A 23,806-nucleotide genomic window follows, 5' to 3' on the forward strand; every position below is an offset into this window, starting at 1 on the left:
ACCTCAAATAAACTTACATTTTATTTTTATATCTACTGATCAAATCAAACACATGCCTTTCATATCTACCATATACTACTTTTCATATCTATGTATCATATTGTGCTTTTCTGGATGCCCATGGTCTACTATGCTCACTCACTTGCCAGCACCAAGCCACATCAGAGCTGGTAGTCGCCTAAAGTACTTAGTGTATGCCCTCTGAGCACTGTGGGCCCTCTAGCCAGGACCCCAAGCAAACATCCATGCATTGAGAGGAAGCACTGTGACCTTCTGTGACCTCACCCTGCCAACAAAGACATTACAGTTCATCATCGGTTGATCTGATGTGCCTGGAGCGTCTTCCCCAAACCCACAGAACTCCTTATCTTCCGCCATACCAATGGCAATACTGAGTGATGCTAGTCTTACGTCACACTTGTCTGAAATATCAAGTCCTGGGTACTACTGTGTCCCTGACCCACCCAAAGCTCACACGTGGTCACTGCACATGTAAGACCAGGGCCCGCGAGGTGGGTCAGACGCATGTGCCCATGCAGCTATAAGAGATGACAGGCCAAGGCTGGTGTCTGAGCACGGCCTCATGTTCCTTCAGGGAAAAGCAGGTGAAACAAGCGGCATGGAGTCCAAGGTCAGCATCAGTAAGAGCAGCAACTCAAAGCTGAACAGCCAAAGACCTGGGATATCTGCCTACAGAACATCAGGTAAAGCGAGCTGACTGGGGGTTCTGTTTCTCGTCTCCACTTCCACGATGTCAGAGTGACAGACACCCTAGGAAACGTGAAAAGAACATTTGATTGGTTTGTTTTCTTGTGGCTTGATCTAAGATATGAGCGAGTGTCTCTCTGCTAATTTATGAATTCAATACAACAAAACAACAACAACTGTATCGCAAATGCATTGTTTATACCTTCAATGATAACCTACTTAACTAAAAGTATATATATAAAAAAAAAAAAAGATAAGGAGCACAGCTGCAGATTCAATCCCAGGAAACCGAGGACCACATGCTGTACTGTACAGGGGGCTGTGGGCAGAGCAGAAGGTAACTGAAGTCACTCCTAGCACCTGAGAGTTACAAGCTAATTATTCTATGGTGCCAAATGTCAGCAATTTCATTAATACCTTTTCACAATATAAAAGTAGTTGCTTTTCTTTCACTTTGTAAGCCCTGAAAATCTCCTCTTACCAGAAGGCTTGTTTCAACCTTGCAGATTTTTAGGGTATAAAAAGGTTAATGATGGCTTCTAATGGTTTCTCTTTGGTGAATAAAAGGACTGTAAACTCTGTTGGAGAAATGAATTATTCAAATTATAGCAGATGAAAATCCTGGAGGATGTTACAGGGGGCCGGGGGGGTGATGGGTTTGGTGTGTGTGTGTGTAGCTACTGGGTGGGAGTTGGATTTGTGTGCACTGGAGGCTCTCATTGTTGGTGTGTGTGGTGCTCGTCTTCCTCTTACCGCATATGTGAGCTAAAAAAACCCACTGTCCACGTAAATCGGAAAACCTGCACTGCCCAGGATGAAATGCAATTTCAATTCGACTGCTAAGATTCTATATAAAGCTGCAAATGGCAAAGTGGATCAATTTCCATTTCCTGCCGTGCATTAAATAACACAAAAGGCCAAGAGAAATCCCAGTTCCAATATCAGAGAAAACTTTACAAGACTCCACTGATAATGTACTGTGTCACCATGTGTGGCTGAGATCGTGTCGGAGGTTCGAGTTACTGCGTAATTCACAGGAGCATTCAACAAATTCCAGAAAAGAAAAGAAACGAAACATACATGTGGGAGTAGAAATGCTTCATCTCATCTAACAGTCATATAGTGTCTTTCACAAATGTTTGTTACTTCAGACCTTTCCAACCCATCTGGCTCTATAGAACTTCTCACAGATTTCTATTACATCTTGCCTTTCATATTTGTCTCTGCATTGCAAGGAAAATTTGATTACTATTTTAATATTGCTTATTTAAGTATTATCAAGTACCTCTCATATTAAATTACTCTATTTTATACATACTTGTGTGTGTGTATATATATATATACACACACACACACACACATATATATATACACATATATATATACACATATATATACATATATAGCGCCTTTCACATTTATCTCTTTCATAGAACATCCAGCCAGCCAGTTTTCTAAATCTACTTATTTGGAGCAGAATCACAGGGAAGCTGGAGCCTATCCTAGCAAACATCAAAGACAAGGCAGGAATGTATCTATTGTATAGTGCCTACTGTATATATCCATCTTTTATGTAGTGCCTCTTGTACAGTACCTATATAGTGCCTTTCATATCTATATTATAAGTGGCTGCCTTTTGTACAGAACCTTTCTTATCTGACAGTCTTGTAGAGCCTTCTAAATCTGACTGCATGTTGGATGGAATCTTTACAATATATTCAGCTATTAAAACACAACATGTCATACTGGTCTGTTTTACCCCAAATTGCTCTCTCTGTTACACAGCAGCCTTCATAATTCTTCATTAGTTGTTTCTATGCATGTGTTATATTGTGTTCTTTGTAGCTGTATGCCTATAAAATACACTTCATGTCTGCCTATTATATAATGCCTTTCAAGCATATCTGTGTATACCCTAGAACCCTTCATACCTACGCAACTTTGGGGTTATATCACTTAGCTTTATATAGTGCCTTTCATATCTATTTATGCATATACTGTTTATACTGCATGTTTTATAAACATCTGTATATCTACTGTATACGTTATTTGTCTTTACATGATGTTTATGTACAATTACTGTATATGCAGTTACATACAAATGTGTGCATGTGCACACACACAAATATTTAAAGGTGCATTAAAACCATATATACACCTACATATACACACACACGCACACAATGCACATATTTGTGCGTATATGTATTTTTAACTGCACATGTATCTCTGTGTAATTGTAGATTAGTACATTACATGAACACTTTTACTGGATTGTGTCCATACACAAACCTTGGGCACATTAAACACTTTACATAACTCAGCATCTCACAATAAAGATTTTTTTGTGCACTTAGCATCATATATGCTTCTATGTGCAATAATAAACCTACATCAACACTTATGCATGAGTGTATGTGTTTGTGTGCTCGAGGACTACATGCACTCACACCTTTCTGTACAGTACATATACTGTGTGTATATTTAGGTTCATGTACTCTGTTTCACATGTCTATACATTAAAAACAGAAATATATGAATGTATTGTTGCATGTAACTAATGGTACGTACACACACACACCTACACGCATGATATTCACATCAATACCAATGCTTGAACATACAGTACACATGTCTTCATTAATCTAACTTATACATGCATATATGTATTTGTAATTCCACACTGTAAATGCATCCTCATTATATGAGAACACCTACAGCACACACACACACACACACCTTTCCAGTATATGCACAAGTGGACATGCCATACCCATATGTGACTTGCCTGATGCCTGACAGCCAAACAGGATTCAAGAACTTAGCACTCAATTCAGTGTATTTTTAAGGCAAGACTTATACGGTAATAAGTTAGAAGGTGAAAAAATAAAACCAAATCCGTAGTAAACTTACCGGAGCGAATATCACCATACACATTTAAAAGAGAATGAGTAATCCGGCTTAACTCCACAGAAGAAGCGCTGTGGCAGCACGCTCATGCTAATTTAAAAGGGTTCCAAGGATCGCCGAGACGGTGCGTGCGGCTTGCCAGCTTCAGGGTCCCTCGTTCTTCGCAAAGTAAAAGAAAGAAGCGCCAAAATCAATGTCGAGAGAGAGAGAGAAGAGAGAGAGCGCCGGCTTCCCTGTCAGTGCGGTGGGCTGGCGGCCGTGGTCTCGTTTGCAGAGGGGCTCGCTCGCCAGTCGAGATGCAGACAATTTGTGTGCGCGCGCGAGAGAGAGAGAGAGAGACACACAGACTCATCCCACAGTGGGAAGGCCCCCTTTCACTCTCTTGTACTTCTTCAAACCTCAACTGGCTCGCAGCGCTGATGAGAAGGTTTCAGGTAGTGCCAATTATCCCTGGCAGCGTGCAACTTCTCCTTTGCACATGGACACCGCAGAAGCCGAGAGCGGCACTTGAGCCCTGGCAATCAGAGACGCACTTTAATTCTTATGGGCGATCATTAAACGCTGCGCTAATTTGCTCGCTGCTGTCTCTTGGCGTGTCTATTAGTTGACAGACACTCCCTGGGCTGGGGTGTTTCTTCTGGTCTTTAAAGCTCGTCTTCATATTTAATACATCATTTTATTTATGGAGCGTATGCTCTGCCTAATTGCCCTCGATATACATAGCTGAATATGCCAGCTTATATTTTTGCAATAACGAAGTACTCCATTGATGTTTAACCCTCGAGCTGCCAATTTCAACGTCCTCCGTTCCTCTTTCTCCCGTTTAATTCTGAAAACGTCTGAACAAAGTGCTTTAGGGGCCACACCGAGTGGATGGCGCCCCTTAATCTCACTCCCCACAGGGCAATGGGCATAACAAGTCAGCTAAGATTTCTGTCAGGAGACTTTTAGGTTTCTACTTCATTACCAACATCCGACCAAGAAAAGCATGCGCTCTACAGGAATACTCCATGCAGAGAGGATATTTTTATGTTACACACCCCACTTAGTTTGTCGTAATGGTAAAAAAAAAAAAATGTAATTTCATATTTTCACAAGGGGCAAGGGGAAATGAATAGCCAATAGTGACAAATGATGTACAACGGCAAATGTCCATGGGTGGTAGACAGCGGTGTCGCATATTCCACAGGCCATTTATCCAGTCCTATAAACAAAAGGTGCAAATTGCAAGCTTTTTTTTTTTTGCTAAAATATTATATAGAAACTTGGGGGGTTAATCAGCTCAGATCATAAACAGGAAATGCAAGTCAGATGGGACTGAGTTTTTGAATTGAAGACCCGTTTCCCTCTGCCATTTGTTGGTCGAGTCCTCCCTTCATAGGCTGAGCAGATTTTCATAGTCCAGAAACAGGGCACAACTTATGAATCGAGCGATCAAATGTGGGTCAACAAGTCACCTTGATGTGTATTAAATCTAAAGGTGGCAGTGGGGTCCCCCTCAGAGCGTGTGACACGTATTATTAAATCAAGGAGCCTGGGGCTCGAGTGGGGTCCACCTTCAACTTCTGTTTATTGTGATAACCAGCCTGTTAAACACTACAGAGTTTGTGGTGCTGCAATTATTAAACAAGGACGCAATTCATAGAATCGAGACTGTCCTGGGAAAAACGAGAGAAATAAAAATTAAAAACGTCTGGTCCAATTCAAAGAGACAGTCCCACATAATTCACACTTTCTGTATGTGATGCAAGCGGACTTTTCTGGAATTTGTTTATTTAACTACATTTTATGAAAGTTTGCATGTTTGCTCTAGAAGAGCTTGTGACGGGACAGGAACGGGAGATTTGTTTTCTTTTCCAAGTGGATGTTTTTCTTGGCTTTTTCTTTTTTTTTTGCCGTTGTACAGCACCACTCACCATTGGGTCTTATTATATGGAACATTTTTTCCTCCTTTCTGCATAAAAACTAGATTAAACATTTTTTTTTGCCTGTCACTACCAACTATAGATGTAAAGTAACACAAAAAAAAATCAATATATATTTTTGGGTGAAATAATCCTTCAAGAACTCTAACAGATTTGAACTGTGTACAGCATAAAGAGTGTAAACATACAAATAAACAGTACATTATTTAAATTGACCTACTTGGTGATTCTAATCTTAATCATGGAGATTTTTGTAAGCCAACTGCACAAACCACAGCAGACCTAGTGAGCCTACCTGCCTTTAAAGCAGACCTCTAGTCCTGGTGGGCCGCAGTGGCTTCAGGTTTTCATTCTAACCGTCTTCTTCATTACCGAGTCATTTTTTGCTGCTGATTAACTTGGTTTTGCCTTAGTTATAAAGTGACGTGACTCAGACCCCCTTAGTTGTTTCTTTTTACTTAATGAGCAGCCAAACGACAGCGAGACACAAAACAAGCTGCCACATGAGCAGCTCAGCTGAAAATAAAGAAAGGTGAAGGTCTCGGTCATGCAGGTCTGCTCAGGTCACCAAAACATCTGGACGGTGGTGCAGCAACAAGTCAGCCTGATATTCAGTAACCGCAGGAATCGGCTTCTCATTAAGAAACTGGTTGGAGTTTGACTTTCCAGTTTAGCTCATCATCTGTCAGCTCGTTTCACATCTCATTTCTGTTTGGCTGCCATTTAATTAAGAAATGAATCAATTCAGAGGACTGAATCCTTAAAAACAGGACTATTACAATGAAGGGAAAAGGAGGTAATTAGCAGTGAAAACTGATTAGGAAAAGGGTGAGAATGAAAACCTGCAGCCACAGCGGCCCACCAGGACCACAGCTGGACACGCCCACTTTCAAGGAATCGTAGACCTCACGGACTCGGCCATGTACTCACATTTTGATTTGTGCATTTTCTTTTAAATAAAACAAAGTTACCTACAGCATTTTAAATGCCTTCTTGTTAATCGTGACATTGCATGCCAGTTGAACACTCTTCCATAAATCCTGTGCACTCCCAACTGACATCACACTCCACTCTTGACTTGCTTATGGTCTTCATCTCTTTTTTGGGAGTTTTTCCTTGTCTTCTTAGAGAGTCAAGGCTGGGGGGCTGTCAAGAGGCAGGGTGTGTTAAAGCCCATTGCGGCACTATATAAAAATAAGTTGTATTGTATTGTATCTTTGTGAGCCTGTGCTTGTACAATCTGTCGCTTGTGGATAACCACCTCCATACCATCAACCCAGTCTAATTCTTCTCCCTATTTTCCGATCCTTGGCACTGAAGTTTAGCCCCTACTTACTGTCTCGTTCTCAATCCCACCATTTTTTCATCCAGTTCCGTTTCTTTGACTGTATTACATAACGGCAGCCATGCTTGCCTGCACTTCAGGACAGGTAACCCATCTATTATCCAACCTGCTATATCCTAACTGCAGGGTCACAGGGGTCTGCTGGAGCCAATGTCAGCCAACACAGGGCGCAAGGACAATTTAGAAAACGTTTGGTATGCTGCGGTCAGTGGTGTTGGTGAGGCCAGCAGGGGGTGCTATAGTGTGGCTCCCAGTGCATTGACTGAGATATGCTGAAAGAATGTGCGGACCTTCGGATGAGATGTAAAATGGTGGACCTGGTCAGAACGATCCCTGTGCATGGTCTGTAAAGAGTAGGGTGTAACTCAACGTCCTGGCCAAGCTGCCCACCGCGACGATGTCCATTCTGGCCCTCCAGTCATCCCCATTCTGTTATCGTCTCTCTCACCTCTTCACCACCCAACACCTGATGGGTGGTTAGTGTACTGGTGCAAGAATGGCTGCTGTCACATCGTTCAGTTGAATGCTGAACACTGGCGGCTCCCCTCGGTCTGGAACTTGAAAGGCGTTATATAAATGTAATTAATAACTACTGCTATTGGCTGACCGTGACTCTTGCAAATTGACGCCTCATGCCTCTGCTTTAAGTCTAAAACATACTGAACATGTCGGCCTGGACTTGCCTCTTGGAATCACATTGTTGTGAAACAAAATGACATCAACTGTTGCTCTCGTATTTATGGAAACCCACCTGATGTTGAGCTTTACAGGTAGGAGAATCCAGTTTTAGGTGGATAGTAACTTCATTTATTTCCCTTTTCATATCTCTGGCCCTGTCCACTGAGTCAGCTGGTCTGAGCTTGCCTACACATACCGCAGGAGGAGCCCAGCCATGTTGGTGGGTTACTGAAGTCTCGTTTCATCTGGTGCCACTTCCTTTTGAGACGAGTGAATCAAATTTGCACCATTGTTTCCGATCTAAAAATGCAGCTCTCTCAACTGAAAAATCTTGCCAGATAACTTCTTGTGTACATCTCCTTGTCGTAAGAAGCACATGAAAACATTACAGAAATCCAGAATCGTGTCAATCAGAAGGAGGAAAGCTGGAAGGCGTTGAACCTTTCGCACCAAAGCCAAAGGAACCCAATGACACCACTGACTGCAGGAATCCATCCAACAGCCACACCCAGCCGACCGTCTTTCTAAGGTGTTGTCCTAAACTCCACCCCACTGGCTCCTCCCTCCAGGAGTTGCTGGCTGCCGACCCCGCCCATCCAGTCATGTGATCGGATGGAGGAGATTGACACTCCATTGTTCTCTGATTCACCTTCGTTACCCTTCTTTCAGTTTGGCTAAGTATGTTGAAATTGTTGGGTTTTTGATTTTTAATTCTTTGATTATTCTCTCCCTTCTGCCTAATGTTGTAGGCAAGGACCAGGGTGGCCAGCAGCTCCCAGTCTTTGCTGTGTTAACAGCGTCTCAGTCTGAAGAGCTCGTCTGTATGCCACACACTTTAGTGGGGTATTTACAGTAAACTGTGAGACAATTGAAACGTCAGTGCCGGTTGGCTGAGCACATGAAGAGGCTTTGGCCTTTTCTTTTTCTGCTTTTTAATTGCTTACAGGCTAAGGTCTTAGTCAGACAGCGCCGTTAGGGGAGCACAGATGTGCCCCGCACATCCAGTCCTGATCCAAAACTGTCATTATTAAACAAATGTATTCTTTAATTAAGGCTTACTTTATATAGCACCTTTCAGCGGCACCGTGTTCTGCAGCTGCTGGACTTTTCACTGGAAGGTTTGTGAACACAATCCCGCTTGACAGGCGATTTTCATTTTTATTCCGTCACGTTTTGCCATCATACATTTCCATTTCATCTCCTCCATGAATGCAGCCCTCAGTTATCAAACACAAGTCCACCCTTAGACGCCCCCATTCTCAGAGACAGAGTGCGTTTTATCTTTTTGTTCATTTTGTTTTGTGTTTTTTAACTCCTAACTCTGAATTGTACTTCAGTTTTCGGGCCAGAGTCTTATTTTTGGTGTTGTTACTTTCGCTGCCAGTTTTACCATCCCCTCGCCAGGCGGCGTGTCTAAAGAGGTCGTGTGCCATTGGTAACCTGTCAGGTTAAAAGGTTGCCATTTCCTCATCCGAGTTTGCAGATTCGAAACACCGTTTTGTCAATTGTTTCTTTACTTCTAAAACCCTTTTTCCTGGTTGAACTTTTGATTTGACCTTGGTAGCAGTGAGGTAGCCATCCTTGTGTTTGACTCTTGATTTCAGACTGTGTCTCTTCTCTAAATGTTCTTGCTAGGGCTTCTAACGTAACATGAGCAGAGACAAAGAGAAGCTACGAGTAAAGCGGGTCCATCTTAGATATTCTCAGCCTCAATGTGGCTCAATTTCTAGGGTACGGCATATATACGTGTATCTGTATGAGGGCGTCTAAAGTTTTGAATTTGCTCTTGGGGACAAAAAGTATCTAACACAGCCTGCTTTATTCTGATCATTCATACTACTGGCAATCTTTCTTAATCCTTTGACTCCATTAAAGGGCACATTCAGATTTGGCATTTAACCAAACACACACGAGAGAGGGGACCCAAAAATAAGATTTTTTTTCTGGAGGGGCGTTAGTTCCATCGTTTGCCACTAGGTGCGGGTACTAGACTGCCCACTGCATCATTTGGTCAAGCAGCGTCCTCAAAGTGCAGAGTAAACGGCCCGAATTGAGGCGAGCGGCTTTTGCATCACGACAAGGCTCCGGCCTACACAGCACTGAGTGTGCGGCAGTTTTTCATGAAAAATGGGATGATGACAATGCATAACCCCCAACACCGGCACCCTGTTCTAATTTGCAAGAATGAAGGGGGAATTTAAAGGAAAGCGTTTTCCGGATGTTTCTGGAGGTCAAGAAGCAAACGAGGGAGGCACTGAAGGCTGTCACCTTGAAGGAGTTTCAGAACACTTCTGAACAATAGAAAATGCGGTGGGACAAATGAATTGCGTCTCGGGGGGAGTATTTTGAGGGGGATTACATTTTGGAAATGTTCGGAGAAATATGCACTTTTTTTTTTTTTGTTATTTTTGAGACCCCCCCCACATTTTTTGGCAGATGGAAAGAATAAACTGAAGCTGAAAGTAATTCAATGGTGACAAGGTGCAAGCTCCAGGCACATCGGGGTCTTCTACAAGTGTGCCACACCAGTATCTATGTGGCAGGAGGTGCCCATGGCCATCAGCACTAGCAACCCAAATCTTCCTTAACTTGCCCCTCTTGGTCAACAGGAGTGCTGATCCAGAGAACAAATTAAAGGATTAAGATGTACTGCATATGGGGGTCCCTGACCTCCGAGTGTTGCTTGCTCTTCTATCCATTTTTCTTTGCGTGACAAAGTTTGCTATCGACTCTCTTTGCCCTGTCAAGATGAGCCATTTTCATTCAGTGTGAGATGCCCTCCTTTATGCCCTCCGATTCTGGTGGGTTGTGATTGCAAGCGAGGTGCTGCACGGTTTCGCGCTTTTTTGCCGAGTTTCAGGTCAGCGCAGTCTGACTGCCAGTTTTTTATTTTTAGGAGCAGAGAGTGCGTCAGCTTTATTGGCTTCATTTGGCCGAGCAAGAGCCTCGAGTCCTTCTGAGATGAGCACTTTCAGTCACAGGATGTCACAGTGGAGAGTTGACGTTGACACTTCTCACAAAGCAAAAATGTTTAAAATTGTACCTTAGTATGCAGCTGTGTGGTGCCTACTGTGTGAGACGTCCACTGTCAACACCCATCTGTGTGTGTGAGTGAGCTAAGCAAGAGACTTCACGTTACACAGATAGGTCAACTATTGTATGGCTTACTAGGAAAAGCCTTGTGATTTTATATAGTGCCAAGTCTCTAACACAGACAAAATGACTACCTGCCAGTGCACATGCTGTACAAATATCCTGTAAATGCAAAAGCGTTCATCTATAATGTGGCCCGAGATGATGTTTACTATGAAAGGCGCTATATAAAGGCACAAGACTCGGGCTCCACCACAGACTCACTGAGTGATCCACATGGAAATCACTTAACATTCCTTACATTGAAGGAACAGGCAAGCAATTGCACTGTTCACATAAAACATGGAGTCGCATTACTGATGGAAGGCACGGCTGTATATAAAATCACAAGATTCACTTGCCAATGCCACATTAAGAGTTAAACGAGCCTAATCTGCCTTGGGATGCTATGCAGTATGAAAGACACTAAATAAAAACCACAAACTACGGTGGCTCTGAGGGGACGACTTCACCAGCCACTGCACATCTCTGTATCTATAAAATCCAACATCTGTCTGTCTGTCTGCTTTTCACAAGAGGACCACTTAACGGATTTAGATCAGGTTTCTTCTAGAATTTGCTTGAACATTCCAGTTGATGTTGCGACTTCTCCCATCACACTAAGAATCACAGTTTGCTTGCAGGAGTGATATATTCGTGCTAATCCGAAACAAGAGGCTGCGGGCCAAGGGGTGGGGAGTCGGGCGGGACCCTCCTCACTGCCCTGTTTCACTTCTACGTGGGCAGAGCCGCGGGGGACGACTAGTGTTTAATAAATATGGCTGCTACTGTATTTTATCTTTAATGAGCCTTGAGGTTATGTTCACTATGAAAGGCACTATATAAAATCACAAGTGTCAGTTGCCAACACCAAGTCCCTGTTATAGAAGTCTGGGGACCTTGCCCCACCTGGATTGCATGGGAGCCACGGAGCTTGGAAGCTTAACCCTATTTGAGGGACTTGGTCACCGCCAGGGGATGCCAGGACAGCTCCAGAGTCTGGGCATGCACCACTTCCGCCACACCCAGAAGTGCTGCTGGATGTTAACTGGGGAGTACCTGGAGCACTTCTGGGTGCTGTATGTATGAAAGAGGCCGCCTCACTCCGCTCAGGGAGCCGGAAAGAAAGAAGAAATAAACGTTGCGAGTCTCGGTGTCCAGGCGGTTCTTTCACATCCCCTACTCTACTAGCAGTCTGCCTCGGGATGGGGTTTCCTGTAAGAGGCACTATATCAGAGTCTGACCCTGGTTTGAAGTGTAACTCTGTGGGAATGACTTCACCAGCCACTGCACACATTATGTGAGAAGGGCTGCAATCGTATTGTCATTTGTAAGGTGGAATGAGATGAGGTTTACTGTTAAAGGCACTATATAAACTCGGAAAATTCAGACTCTACCACTGACTCACTGTTTGATCCATAAGAAAATCACTTCACTTTTACAAAATATGCAACATACTAACATCGTAATGTTGGTATAATGTGTGGCATGGTGCTTCCTATATAAAATTTACTGTTCTACCCATAAGGAAATCACTTCTGTTTCCAGTACACAAATATGACAAATACCTAGAAAGAAAAGGCACAATACTCTACATAGATGAGATAGGTATTAAAAGGTACTGTTAACAAAGATAAAAAGATAAGGCGCTGTGTGACTGACAGACAGGAAAGGCACTCTGTCATAAGCAGATGGACATGAAGGCACTATATAAATCAATATATGAACAGTCAGTCTCATATCAGTGTGGCACTGCCAATGTTTAGATCAACAGGAATTCTGGTTGACAGATGAACAGATAAGTCCATCTTATCACACTTTAATAAAACACTCAAGCCTTGGCACCCAGTCCCTTCACTATGTGTGAACACGCCATCATCTACCCAGCTAGCATCACTACATTTAGTGATCTTCACCGATTTGCCACCAGCAGGAAAAAAACAGCTTGGAACAGCAAATGCCATCAGCTTGGCCATCCTGAGCTCACAAGGACAGTCTGTTGTGTCTCTTCTCATCTGTTCAATTTACGATGAAGATGATGGTGGAGACGAGGATGATTAACTATTTTCAAACACAGACAAAAATGGAGTATGGGATCAGCTCCAGACCAAAGGCTGCTCCTGTAATGATACATTCCTGTTGACAAACCTCTAATGCCGAGGCTTTGGGGTTCACCCAGCGGTGAGATTTAGATGCTAAACCCAATTAGCCTTGCACAGCAACTAAATAAAATGTCACCTTCTATTACGTTTGCTTTAACTTTCTCTTTGAAGAATAAGAGGAGAAGTGAAATCAAAGGGTTGCTGCGATCACAGCAAATTAGTCAGCTTTGCAGGAGTTTGGTTCATTAGTAGCTGTGACATAAATAAATAACAAGTGTCTGCAGTTCACAGGTTTGCACATTCCACCTTAAGAAACACAACTCCAGTAGGTCCTCCTTAAAAAGGCAAATCACCCTCAGGTTTGGTCAAAACAAAAACTAAAGAACAAAATACAGAGAAAGTGTATCAGTGCCACGAAGAGGCCGAATTAAAAAGGGGACACGAGATGGAGGCACGCCGACACAGTCATTTCTGGAGAACCCGTTTTCATTCATTTGCTCTTTCCTGCAAGCCTGATAAATGTATTTGCATCCGTTTGATCTGCACAGAGTGCCATTCATCCATCTGTCTAACAAACTATAATATAGCGCCTTTCCCATCTCTCTAGTGTTGGCTTCCGTTCATATCTATCTGAACATTTACCAAGTCCACCACCTTTAATTGTTTAAATATTCTACCTTTTACTGGACTCTTAAGTTCTTCGCAAATCAAAAAAGAAAATCACTTTAGAGAAAGTGATAATATAGTTTTAGATTTTTTTTAATTGTAAGGTAACAGATTTTGATTGTCATTTTATTTAGAGAGGTAATAATAATCCAGATCTGTGGTTGGATGATGTTCTGGGCGACGGGTACGCTTGCTTTAATTTACATTTACTCAACATCATTGGCATTTGGTGAAGCGTCACGAGGAGAAGACGCAAACTCCATAAAGCCAATGAGCAGGTGGTAGTCTCACTGAGCCAGACGTACAATAAGTGGTCTGAAGATGACCACCAGTGAATTGTGCATAAAAGTGGGCGGGAACAATCAGACGGCTCACTGCGTGTCACAATTCTAAACCAATCCAATGCCACATGGAGGCGGCACTCAAGTTAGGGGTGCCGATTTTAATGAGATTACCCACAGCGCAGTGGGGCGAGTTGATTCCTTGGCCACCATTAACCCCTCGTTCTAATGATGGCTTCACTCTTCATTCTTTCACATCAATCTGCTGCGTGATACTAAGAATGAAGGAGATGAACGGGCCTGACCGGTTTGTGTTTCTCTACATCTGGCTGGCACTTTTTAATCTGAAGGGGTTTCCAAATTAACACACTTTGGTTCAAACTGCACAGTGGCACCTTTGGATTAAGGGCAGGTGGGTTCTGCCTCCATCTCCAACAGATGGCGCTGTTGTGCAAAAAAAAAATAGTAATTGAAAATTGTTGTAGCAAACTCAGCCTGGTCATCATAATCCAGCTTATCTATCATATAGAAAAACTGTTAACCTGATCCGACACGACAGTAAGGCTCTGTCTACGGCCGAAAACTGACCTAAAAACAATCCCACGAAACGTAAAGGCCAGAGTACACTGCACGTGTTAAAAGTAAACCTAACCCGCTGCAAGGGAAACCCGTACTTTAACTTCCAATTCCACTCCGGCATTCAAAGGCAGCAATGGACGTGTGCTAAAAGTGAAGGATACGTCATTAGAGGTGCCGTGTTTGCTCTCTGTTGTTCAGCTGCGACCAAAGAGTCCGAGTCGATGTTAGGCTGAAAGAATTGACAGCGGTACTTGTGAAAAACGGCAAGTGTAAAATATGCATTTAAACTAAAAAATGTGTCACACCAATCAAACGGAGAGCCGAGAACAGTGAGCCACAGGAGATGCAGATTTCAGTACTCAAAACACCCAAACCAACAAATCTGCTCAACGAAACCACAGGAGAAGCACAGCCAAGGATGAACAGAATCTACCGTCGGGCGATGATCAACAGAGGTGGTTTTCACCCGGCAATGCAGCCAGCTTCTGCCAGTCCATCCAAGGGTTATGCCAGAGCACATCAGACTGGAGACCAATCAACAGAATTATACTGACTTGTGAGAGACAGAAAAAGGAAATGAAAATGACCAGGGGAACTGAAAGTTAGGAAATAAAAAGGGAACAAAATTCAAAAGCAGGAGACAAAAGACTTTTCATCAAAGCCAAAATGTGATTCACAGTCAAAAGCACAAAAATAATAGCAGGGATATCAAGGAGAAACAAGACAAGACAAGACAAGAATGCTCAGGATGATCTCTGTATCATCGCAAAACTGACGTCACAAATGAGCGCAACTCTGGGAAGGACATCAGGAACATAAACCAACACAGCGGTGCCTAAATGGGAAGCCAAATGGCACTGCGCTAAAACAAGTTTAAATAGAGAACAGACCAAACTAAACCTCAAAATCGTTCAGTCCACATATTAATCTCGCACACATACATACTGTATATACCGTACACAGACTCGTGTGTGTCACTCATAAATGTCTCGAGGATCTCCTCAGTCTCTGCTGACGTGTGTAACACTCTAGGAGGAGAGGGGATGCGGATTCTAACCCCCACAGTGAGGACCACTGACTCAGCACCTTCTATCCGTTCTCCAGAAAAGCTCACAGGACGTCCTGAAAGAAGGTGGTGTCATTTTTGGCAAGAGCTACACACCGGACAGAGCTCCTGAGAAACTGACCCAAACTCGTGGCTAACCAGCAGGTTGCTTGGCTTTCATCTCTGATATTTGGAGGGCAAGTATGCCAAAGAGCATTTGTTTTTCTTGAATTGTTGGACATTAAAAAGGGAAGATCAGGTTGGCACCCCACATTTTCTCTTTTGTCATAAAATCAAGTAGGACGGTGTTGTGGTTAAGGCTTTGGACTTCAAACCCTGAGGTCGTGGGTTCAACTCCTACCACTGGCACCGTGTGACCCTGAGCAAGTCACTTGACCAGCCTGTGCTCGAATTGAAAAACCAAAAGAAATGGAACCAACTGTGTCATTAATGTTGTAAGCTGCCTTGGATAAAGGCGTCAGCCAAATAAGTAAACTTTTGTATATTTTCTATATTTATACACACACACAGTAGCTGTGCCACCTGTCTCAGACCAGTTGAAATCAAAGTAATCAGCACAGACCTCATCATTCAAGTCTGCAGTGCACCAACTGTTGGATTACATGTAGTGATAAAATGCATTCCATTTGTCATTCCTGAAGATGGCACATCACAAACATTTGTAATAATAACATGTATGAATACAAATGTTTTGTGATGTGCCATCTGTTGGAGTAACAAATGCAATACACATGCCATTTGGCATGGGATTTGTAAAAGCAGTGTAAATGTTTGTGGTGCACCATCTGTTGGAATGGCAAGCCAATGCATTTTACTACTACAAATGTTTGTGATGTGCCACCTGTTGATATGACAGACACAGCAACCAGACAGACACACAAACACACAGGCACTTATTCTTTCATTAAGATGGATACTGATAGGATTTGCACGTGAATTTACACAAAAAAAAAATCATTTAAATTATTGTTCTGATCTCCATCTCTTGAGAGCCAGTTTGATATTATGGAACAACAGAAGGTGGCGAGGGTGAACTGCACCCACTGAAGTGGGGAGTGACCTGTCAGAACAGTTATTGTGTTTAATTCTCAGTATGCCCTGTCCAGGGTGCCCAATGCTGCCAGGAGGTTGAAAATGGCATGTTTAATTCTACTTGGAGCCACAGCCAACTGTACTTTTTTTTTTTTTTGGTTCTGAACCACCTTTTTAGCACACAAGTGTGAAACTGAAATAAAAATACAGCAAACTAGCCGTTTCTGCCTCAGAGCCACGACTGCCTGCATGTCCTACTTATGGCCGACTGGGTCACAGCAGACTGACGAGACCTGAACGAGACACACGTCCACAGAGGCAGCAGCTCTCTCTCTCTCTCTCCACTTCGGCCACAGGGCATTTTCACACCAATCACATTGCAGTCTTCTTCCTCAAGAAGACAGAGTAGGTCAAGTGTGGAGGACACCGAGGTGAAGGACAGGCCAACACCACACAGTGGTACCTGCTCTGCTGTTCTCATATTTTTGAGCTTTATCTGATGTATGCGGTCTTCTGAAAAGCTTTCTCCTTATCTGAGAAGAGGAGGATATTGTTTTTTGAAATCTGCACTTACATCTTTTGGGAGGTACTGGGACTCCATCTGAAGTATCTTCTTCCCGGCCCTGATACATGAATGGATGGAGGCAGCATCGGTTTGCCCCCAGGGAAGCAAGTTGCAGAACTGCAGCACAGTATGCCAACCCAATAAGTGGGCAAAGAACACAAATGAGCTGAAGATGTAAATGTAAAAAACATGTGAACAACAACCATCTTTATGGGAAGACTGAAATCCAAACACGCTCATTTCTTAGATATTAATACAAAGATAGAAGCAAGCTAAAATGCTACGTACAATAAAAATCAGAAGATGCAAATAAGAGCAAAATAATTGGTAAGCACTAGAACTCAAACTGAAGAACGCCAGCCAGGAGGCTGTCTGCTGAGCTCCCTCTTATCTCTCTTGCCCGTTCCATCGCTTAATCCAAGTCTAATTAATGTTGCTTGGCAACAGACACCAGTAGGCGGGCCAGGGGGCAAATTGCAGGGAAAAATAAGTGCAGGGCGGAGCCACATTCACAGTTAGGAGGGGCCAGGGCAGACAGTAAACAAAAGGAGGTGCTGGGGTGGAGCTACACACAAAGCTAGGAGGGGTCTGGTGTAAAGAGCAGGCAAAAGGAGAGGCTGGGTCAGAGGAGCATAAACACATAGGAGGGGCCAGCACAAACACCAGGCTAGGGGGTGGAGCCTATTACCTGATGGGAGGTGCCACTCCAAACATCAGACAAAAAAGCTCTAGATGGAGTCGCCAGATAAGGCAGGTGAAAGGAGGGGTAAGAGGTGCAGCCCCAGACACTGATAGGAGGAGCTAGAGGCGCAAACTTCAGGCAACAGTGGTTAGGGGCGGAGCCCTAGACACAAAAGGGTTGGGCCTGATATATAAACAGTGGCTATGGGCAGAACCTTCAGACGCATCCTGACACAAGGGGCTTTTATTCAATGAGGGGTAACAATAAGTGCCCATCCATATTAGTCACAAGAGAAAGAGAACCAGCCTTCAAGTGACAGAGCAGGCCCAGTGGCTACTAGGGGGCTCAAAATAATCAGATACATTGAGGAGGCTCTCCAGGCAAATGCTGTAAGCGTCCACATCAGGACCCCAGTGAAATCTGAGACCGCACAGTGGCCCCTCCATTGTGGCAGATCTCAGATGCACATGCTGCACCCCAAATTAAATATAAGTTTTGCTGGCAAAAACGTTCTTGCCTTCGAAACAAAGAAAGTCACGTCTGCACCGTCAGAGCTTTACTCTCCTACTCTGCCTGCAATCTGCTCTGCCGTCTTCGGCAGCTTCTGTCGCTCGTACAAAGGTTAATGTGAGATTTTACAGAAATTACTTACAAAGCCCTCGGCGGCGAGAACGAAAGCCATCTGTGGAAGCGGAGTCTTTGTTTTGTTGCCAGAAACCTTTGGACTAAATTTAGGTTGAGGTTGAGTGAAGAGATTTTAAGCGTCTTTTATTTTAAATAAATAATGAAAAATAAATGAATCGATTCATGCATGGCATAAACCTTTAGCCAATGCTAATGGCACGCGGCTGAAATTCAGTACATTTTAAGTATAGAATTCAACAATTAAACACAAACACTTTTATATAAAAAAAAAAAAAAAAAAAAGTACTTAGGATTTGCAATCAGTTATTTTCACGTCCAGTAATGTCAAGCCTGAGGGTGCCAGTCCATCATCACTTGGGCACAACTAAGATACCCATCAACCTAATCTGCACATCACTGGGATAGGAGAAAAGTAAAACTCCCAAAGGAAGTGCCACTTAAGCGCAGCAAGAACATATAAACTCCATAAAGTATTAGAACTGTGAAATACAAATCTGTTCACACACATTCACACCCAACGCCACTCCGGGCGAGACGCTGGTCTGGCAGCAGTTTGCCAAGAATAAGGACAACTCTTGACCCGTGTCACCATGCATATGGCAGCCATTTTTGTTTTCTCTTCAGTTCTGTTTTGAGCTCATGTCTACACCAACCTTATTTCAAGTATATGGGGTGGAACCCCAAACCTTTTCACTTTTACACATGGTACCCCCTGAAGAAAGAGAAAACAGCATTAACAGAGACAGAGGGGGAAGGCAGAGGCCACAAGATAGAGAAGAGATTGAGGAGTACCACCTGGAAGACCTCCACAACAATGGATGCCAGCACACAGGCTTCTGCCTGGAAGCACTTTTTGATTTTTTTATACATCTGAAAACTTTCCACTTTGTCATCATGGGTTTTTGAGCATCGGTTGATGGGAGAAAATGGCAAATGGACCCATTTAAAATGAAATCTAATAGCACAGAGTGGTGGCTGCGAGGCTAGGGATCTGTGCCTGTAATCAGAAGGCTGCCGGTTCAAGTCCCATAAATGCTAGAAGTGACTCCACTCTCTTAATCTGCAATTGCTTCATCCTGGTGCGACGTTAATCTGAATCCAGCCCTGCAACAGGTCCTCCAACCTGCAGAGAAAACTTAGTGGTTGGTGGCAGAATTGACACTTCAGCCACCACAAAAAAGGTGTCACCCACTGCACTCGGGTCCCAATCCAGGTGGTGTGTGTGGCAATGTCCTATAGTGCAATAAAATGTGCAGAAACTGAGGGGTTCAAATGCTCTCTGGACCCGCTGTAGTGCTGGTCACTCGTGTTTCTAGATCATTTATTTTGCTGCCACCTGGAGGTAGTGCACAGTATAATCTCGATGGATTCTCTGTGAAAGTAAGGCCATTTCATTTGTTTTCCTCTACACGAACGAGATCGAAAGACAAGTTTAAAATTTCAGCTTTGACTTCTCGGTACTGACCCAGAACAAAGCACTCTCTGTAGGAGACCACCCAATTTTTAGGCAAGCAAACGTACAAGAAAAGGTGGTCAAAGTAAATTACATTTGACATCTGCTTGCATCTCAAGACTGCGACTCCTCGACATCACCAAGTGGTTGACACAAGAGCTTTTATATTGTGGATCAGGAGCAGAACAGCTCTGGCCTCCCATCACTTTGGCAGGTTAATCTTGATCTCATTACTCCATAAAACTGTTTTGTGACACATTCCAACCTGGCTTTTCAATTCTTAATACTGAAGGCTTGCATCTTGTGCTATGGCCTGTATACATTTCTGGTCTCGTAGTCTTCTTCAAATGTTGGATTGCGATACCGTCACCTCTGTCCTGTGGAGGATGTTGGTGAGGTCACCGACTGTGGGTTTTCTTCACAGCTCTTAAAATGTTTCTGGCATCACCCAAATGTCTTCAGTGTGTAGCAAAAACAAATGACCTCCTCTTGCCATTGAAAAGCTTGGGGGGTTTGGGGTGGGCTGAGGACGTGAGGAGCAGCACATCTCCAGTTGGACTCTGCAGGCTGGGAAAGCTTCTGAACCTCCAGCAGCCAAACTGGGCTTTGTTTTTAACTGCATTACCTTGTAAAGTGTGGTTTGAATGGAGTCTACCAACACATAATTACACTGCCACTGTTGTTTATCTATATGACTCACTGTTACAAAAATAATTCATAAATAAAATGTCTTTGAAGCAAAAAAAAACCAAAAAACACAACATCAAATGCTCCAACTTACAAACGAGTTCAATGGAGGGTCACACCAGGTGGAGATCTTCTAACTTGTTCGGTTATTTTTTTGGTCGCTCTTGTCATCTTGTAAGTTTTTGATGATGGCTCATCAGCAGACCCAAAAGTTAACAGTAATGTGTGAATTTCCCCTTGGGATTAGTAAAGTATCTACTGTATCTATCTGATGTTTAGATGTTTTAAATAAAATAAAAAAGGACATAAAATGAACTGAACAGAAATGACTATTTAGCGAAAAATGCTTTCCTGGACATGAATGCACTGCAGTTTTGATCTTTGCACTGACTCGATGTATCAATACAAAGCTATTTCTCTTAAATATATTTACTTACTTATCTATTTAAAGAGCTTCTGTAAAAAGCCAAACTTCCCACTGGGGACAAGTAAAGTTCTATCTACCTAAACAAACAAGTACATTAATTTAACATCAAAATGAACTCGCCAAGAGTGGCTCTCACTAACATCACTGGCTTGAAGGGCACGTCTACGTGGAGCCTGCATGTGCCCCCCGTGGGATTTCCTCTCTTCTTCTCCTCTAAGACCTGTAGATTAGACTGATTGGTGAGCCCAATGTGCCCAGTCTGGCACTCCCATGCCCGGTTGTTTCCTGCCTTGTACCCATCAGCTCCCTCACCCCCAAGACCCTGAACTCTATAAACTAGGTAGTAAGTATATATTTACAATTAGTGTGCTGGATTTATAATTGGAGGGGCATTTAATAAGAATAAACTGAACGAATTTAACTTTAGATAGTTTGAACAAACAAACTGCCAACGTGTATATAATGTTGGCCCAGTAAAGCATCATTCTTTTAATCACACTACATAAAAAGAAAGATGAGTTGACGGACTATAAGATTAAGATAAAACGATGACTTGAAGCAGTATGTATGTATCAGATCCTCAAAGTGAAAGGCACTATATTAAACAGGGGTGTATAGCTTTAGGTTGGCTACTTGTACTCTGACCTGATCTTTCACAGACTTTTACCAAGATGCAGGTGTTGTGTCTTATTGGGTGTGGGTGGAGCTTTCACAATGGGGCATGGCTCACAATCACCCATAGCCAATTATCTGCTTGATATGCAAATAAGGCCTGCCTGGACAGTCTTCTCCATTCAGGCTGTAATGCCATCATTGCCCTCCAGAGTAGAGATGGCTGATGCCCCTTCCCAATTTGTTTCCTGCCTTGCACTCAAAGCTGCCGGAATAAGCACTGGCATCCCATAACTCAGAACAGGATAAGTACAGATGGATGGATTAAACTGCCCAACTATAAAAAAAATTAAAAAAAAAATGAAATTGTGCCAATATTACATGTGCCACCACAATATGCCACACATATAATGAGCTCTTTCCATCTTTGCCACCTGATGCTTTTTGTCTGGCGGCTGCTGCTGTCTTCCATGGAGGATGTTTGTTGTTTGCAGGCATTTTTTGTCCTGTTGGGAAGCAGCAGCAACACCATATGTGACTCACTTAAAACTGAAAAGAATTACATTTGTGAGGCCAGACTGTGTCAGGCATCAAACTGGATGCCAGTGTCGCCTGCTTTGTGTGCCCAGCAGCACTCACTTGGGGTGAGAGTTATACCCGACGCTTCAGACACTCATTTCACACACAGTTGGTATACTTAATTCCACTGCTGTCCCCAAATCTGCGGATTTCTGCAGTGTTTTGACCCATCGATAACTTTGTCCTCTACATTCAGGCACTATAGACAAAGAGATAATCAGCAGGGGCATCCAGATTGGTGTGCCCTACAGGGCTTATGGAACAAGTCTCATGCCAGTATGCTCCGGGTCTAGTATTCAAGTCCAGCCCAGCTTTGTCATCTTTATTTTGACAGTCATTATTAGAAGATGACACTTCAATGATTTAGAAAGGTGACCGATTGTTAGGGTGCATTCAGCTTGGGGTGTGTCTGAGGTGCCATCAAAGGGAGGAAGATCCTCAGCAAAAGGGGACTGGGCACTCCCTTGGAGTCTAATGAGGTCTGAGTTAGGTATAGAGCCCAGACTAAGCCACAAAGAGCCGGACAGGACACCATGATCAGATTGCAGGCCACTTAACATTCACCTCACTTTAAATTACAAGTACATGCAGAATAGCTGGCAAGAAGTTGACATACTGCATGTGATCAGGTCAGTTAAGTCAATTGCCTCTATGCTCTCTCTCTAAAGCCACAAGCCTGCACACTAAAGCAGTTCTTGGCTGCCACATTTCAAGGTCCTGCCTGGTCTGCTTACCCCTTGTTCCATTACCCTGGCATAGTGTATCATACTCAGCACTGTACATGTCCAGCATTATGTTGCATCCTTGGACATTAGTAATAATTCTGCCCCTGGCCACACCCCCTACATGCACTCTGCTCCCATTTCCTATCATCATCACATGACTTCACCCCAGTGGACATCCTGATTATGACCACACCCCCACATACAGTCTGTTTCTGGTCAGACCCAACATTCAGCCTGACTCTGACCACACCCCCCACTTTGAATGTGCCTGGGTAATTAAAGACCGATTAAGTCTGACCACACCCCATTTTTCACTCTAAGGCCACACCCCCACGTGCACAGGTGTCTGACTATGCCCTCATTTTCATCCTCTGTTGGGCCAAACCCTAAACGCAGTCTGGTCTCTGGTACATCTCGGCACTGCAGTATTTGGGGTTCATGGCTCCTGCTTTTGTGCTTATCAGTCCATTTTAGATTACAGATTTTAACACAAACTCTACATTAGTTAGAGAGAACTGGAAAGAGAAGGAACTTGGGCCACTCCGAGGGACAAGTGGGATTTGAACCAGCACAGGTCAGGGGCTCAATTACTAGATAACTGAAGTGATGGTTGCACAGCGAGGCAGAAGAGGGATTTGAATGGATTCAGGTGGTCACACTTTTGGACTTTTCCATCCTTCCATTTACAAACAGCAGCAGCACTGGAAGGGAACCCAATCTGAAGGGGTAGCTAGTCTATTACAGATTACACTGGCACTGTAATTTTCCTGGGGTTCCACGCAGCTGGTAGGTTGCAACGTGGGTAGCCAACCACTCAGCACCGTCCTATTTTGGGCGGCAGCATGGAGACACAATAGGACAGCTGCTGCCTTTTATGGTGTCCATGTCTGTGTGACGTTTCTCCCACTTGAGCAGTAGACTTGGGTAACCAAGTATGGAGGATCCTTGTGATGGACTGTCACCCACTTCAGGGCCAATTCCTCCATTCTCTAGGTAGCTGCCAGGAA

At 43.4% G+C, this 23,806-nt stretch overlaps 1 protein-coding gene across 2 annotated transcripts in view; it reads right to left on the bottom strand.

The window, feature by feature from the left end:
- synpr (synaptoporin) overlaps positions 1-23,806 on the bottom strand; it is a 196,164-nt gene that overhangs the window by 53,415 nt on the left and 118,943 nt on the right. Inside the window, exon 1 of one of the 2 annotated variants that reach the window (XM_039772905.1) lies at positions 3,622-4,139. The exons of the other annotated variant lie outside the window; for it this stretch is intronic. Within the exon in view, the coding sequence (XP_039628839.1) occupies positions 3,622-3,645 (24 nt within the window). The 5' untranslated portion in view covers positions 3,646-4,139. Of the gene's footprint in view, positions 1-3,621; positions 4,140-23,806 lie in introns of those variants that run through there. 2 annotated transcript variants of the gene reach the window in all.

Source organism: Polypterus senegalus, chromosome 12, assembly GCF_016835505.1.
Source record: "Polypterus senegalus isolate Bchr_013 chromosome 12, ASM1683550v1, whole genome shotgun sequence".
In the NCBI taxonomy this organism is placed as follows: domain Eukaryota; kingdom Metazoa; phylum Chordata; class Cladistia; order Polypteriformes; family Polypteridae; genus Polypterus; species Polypterus senegalus.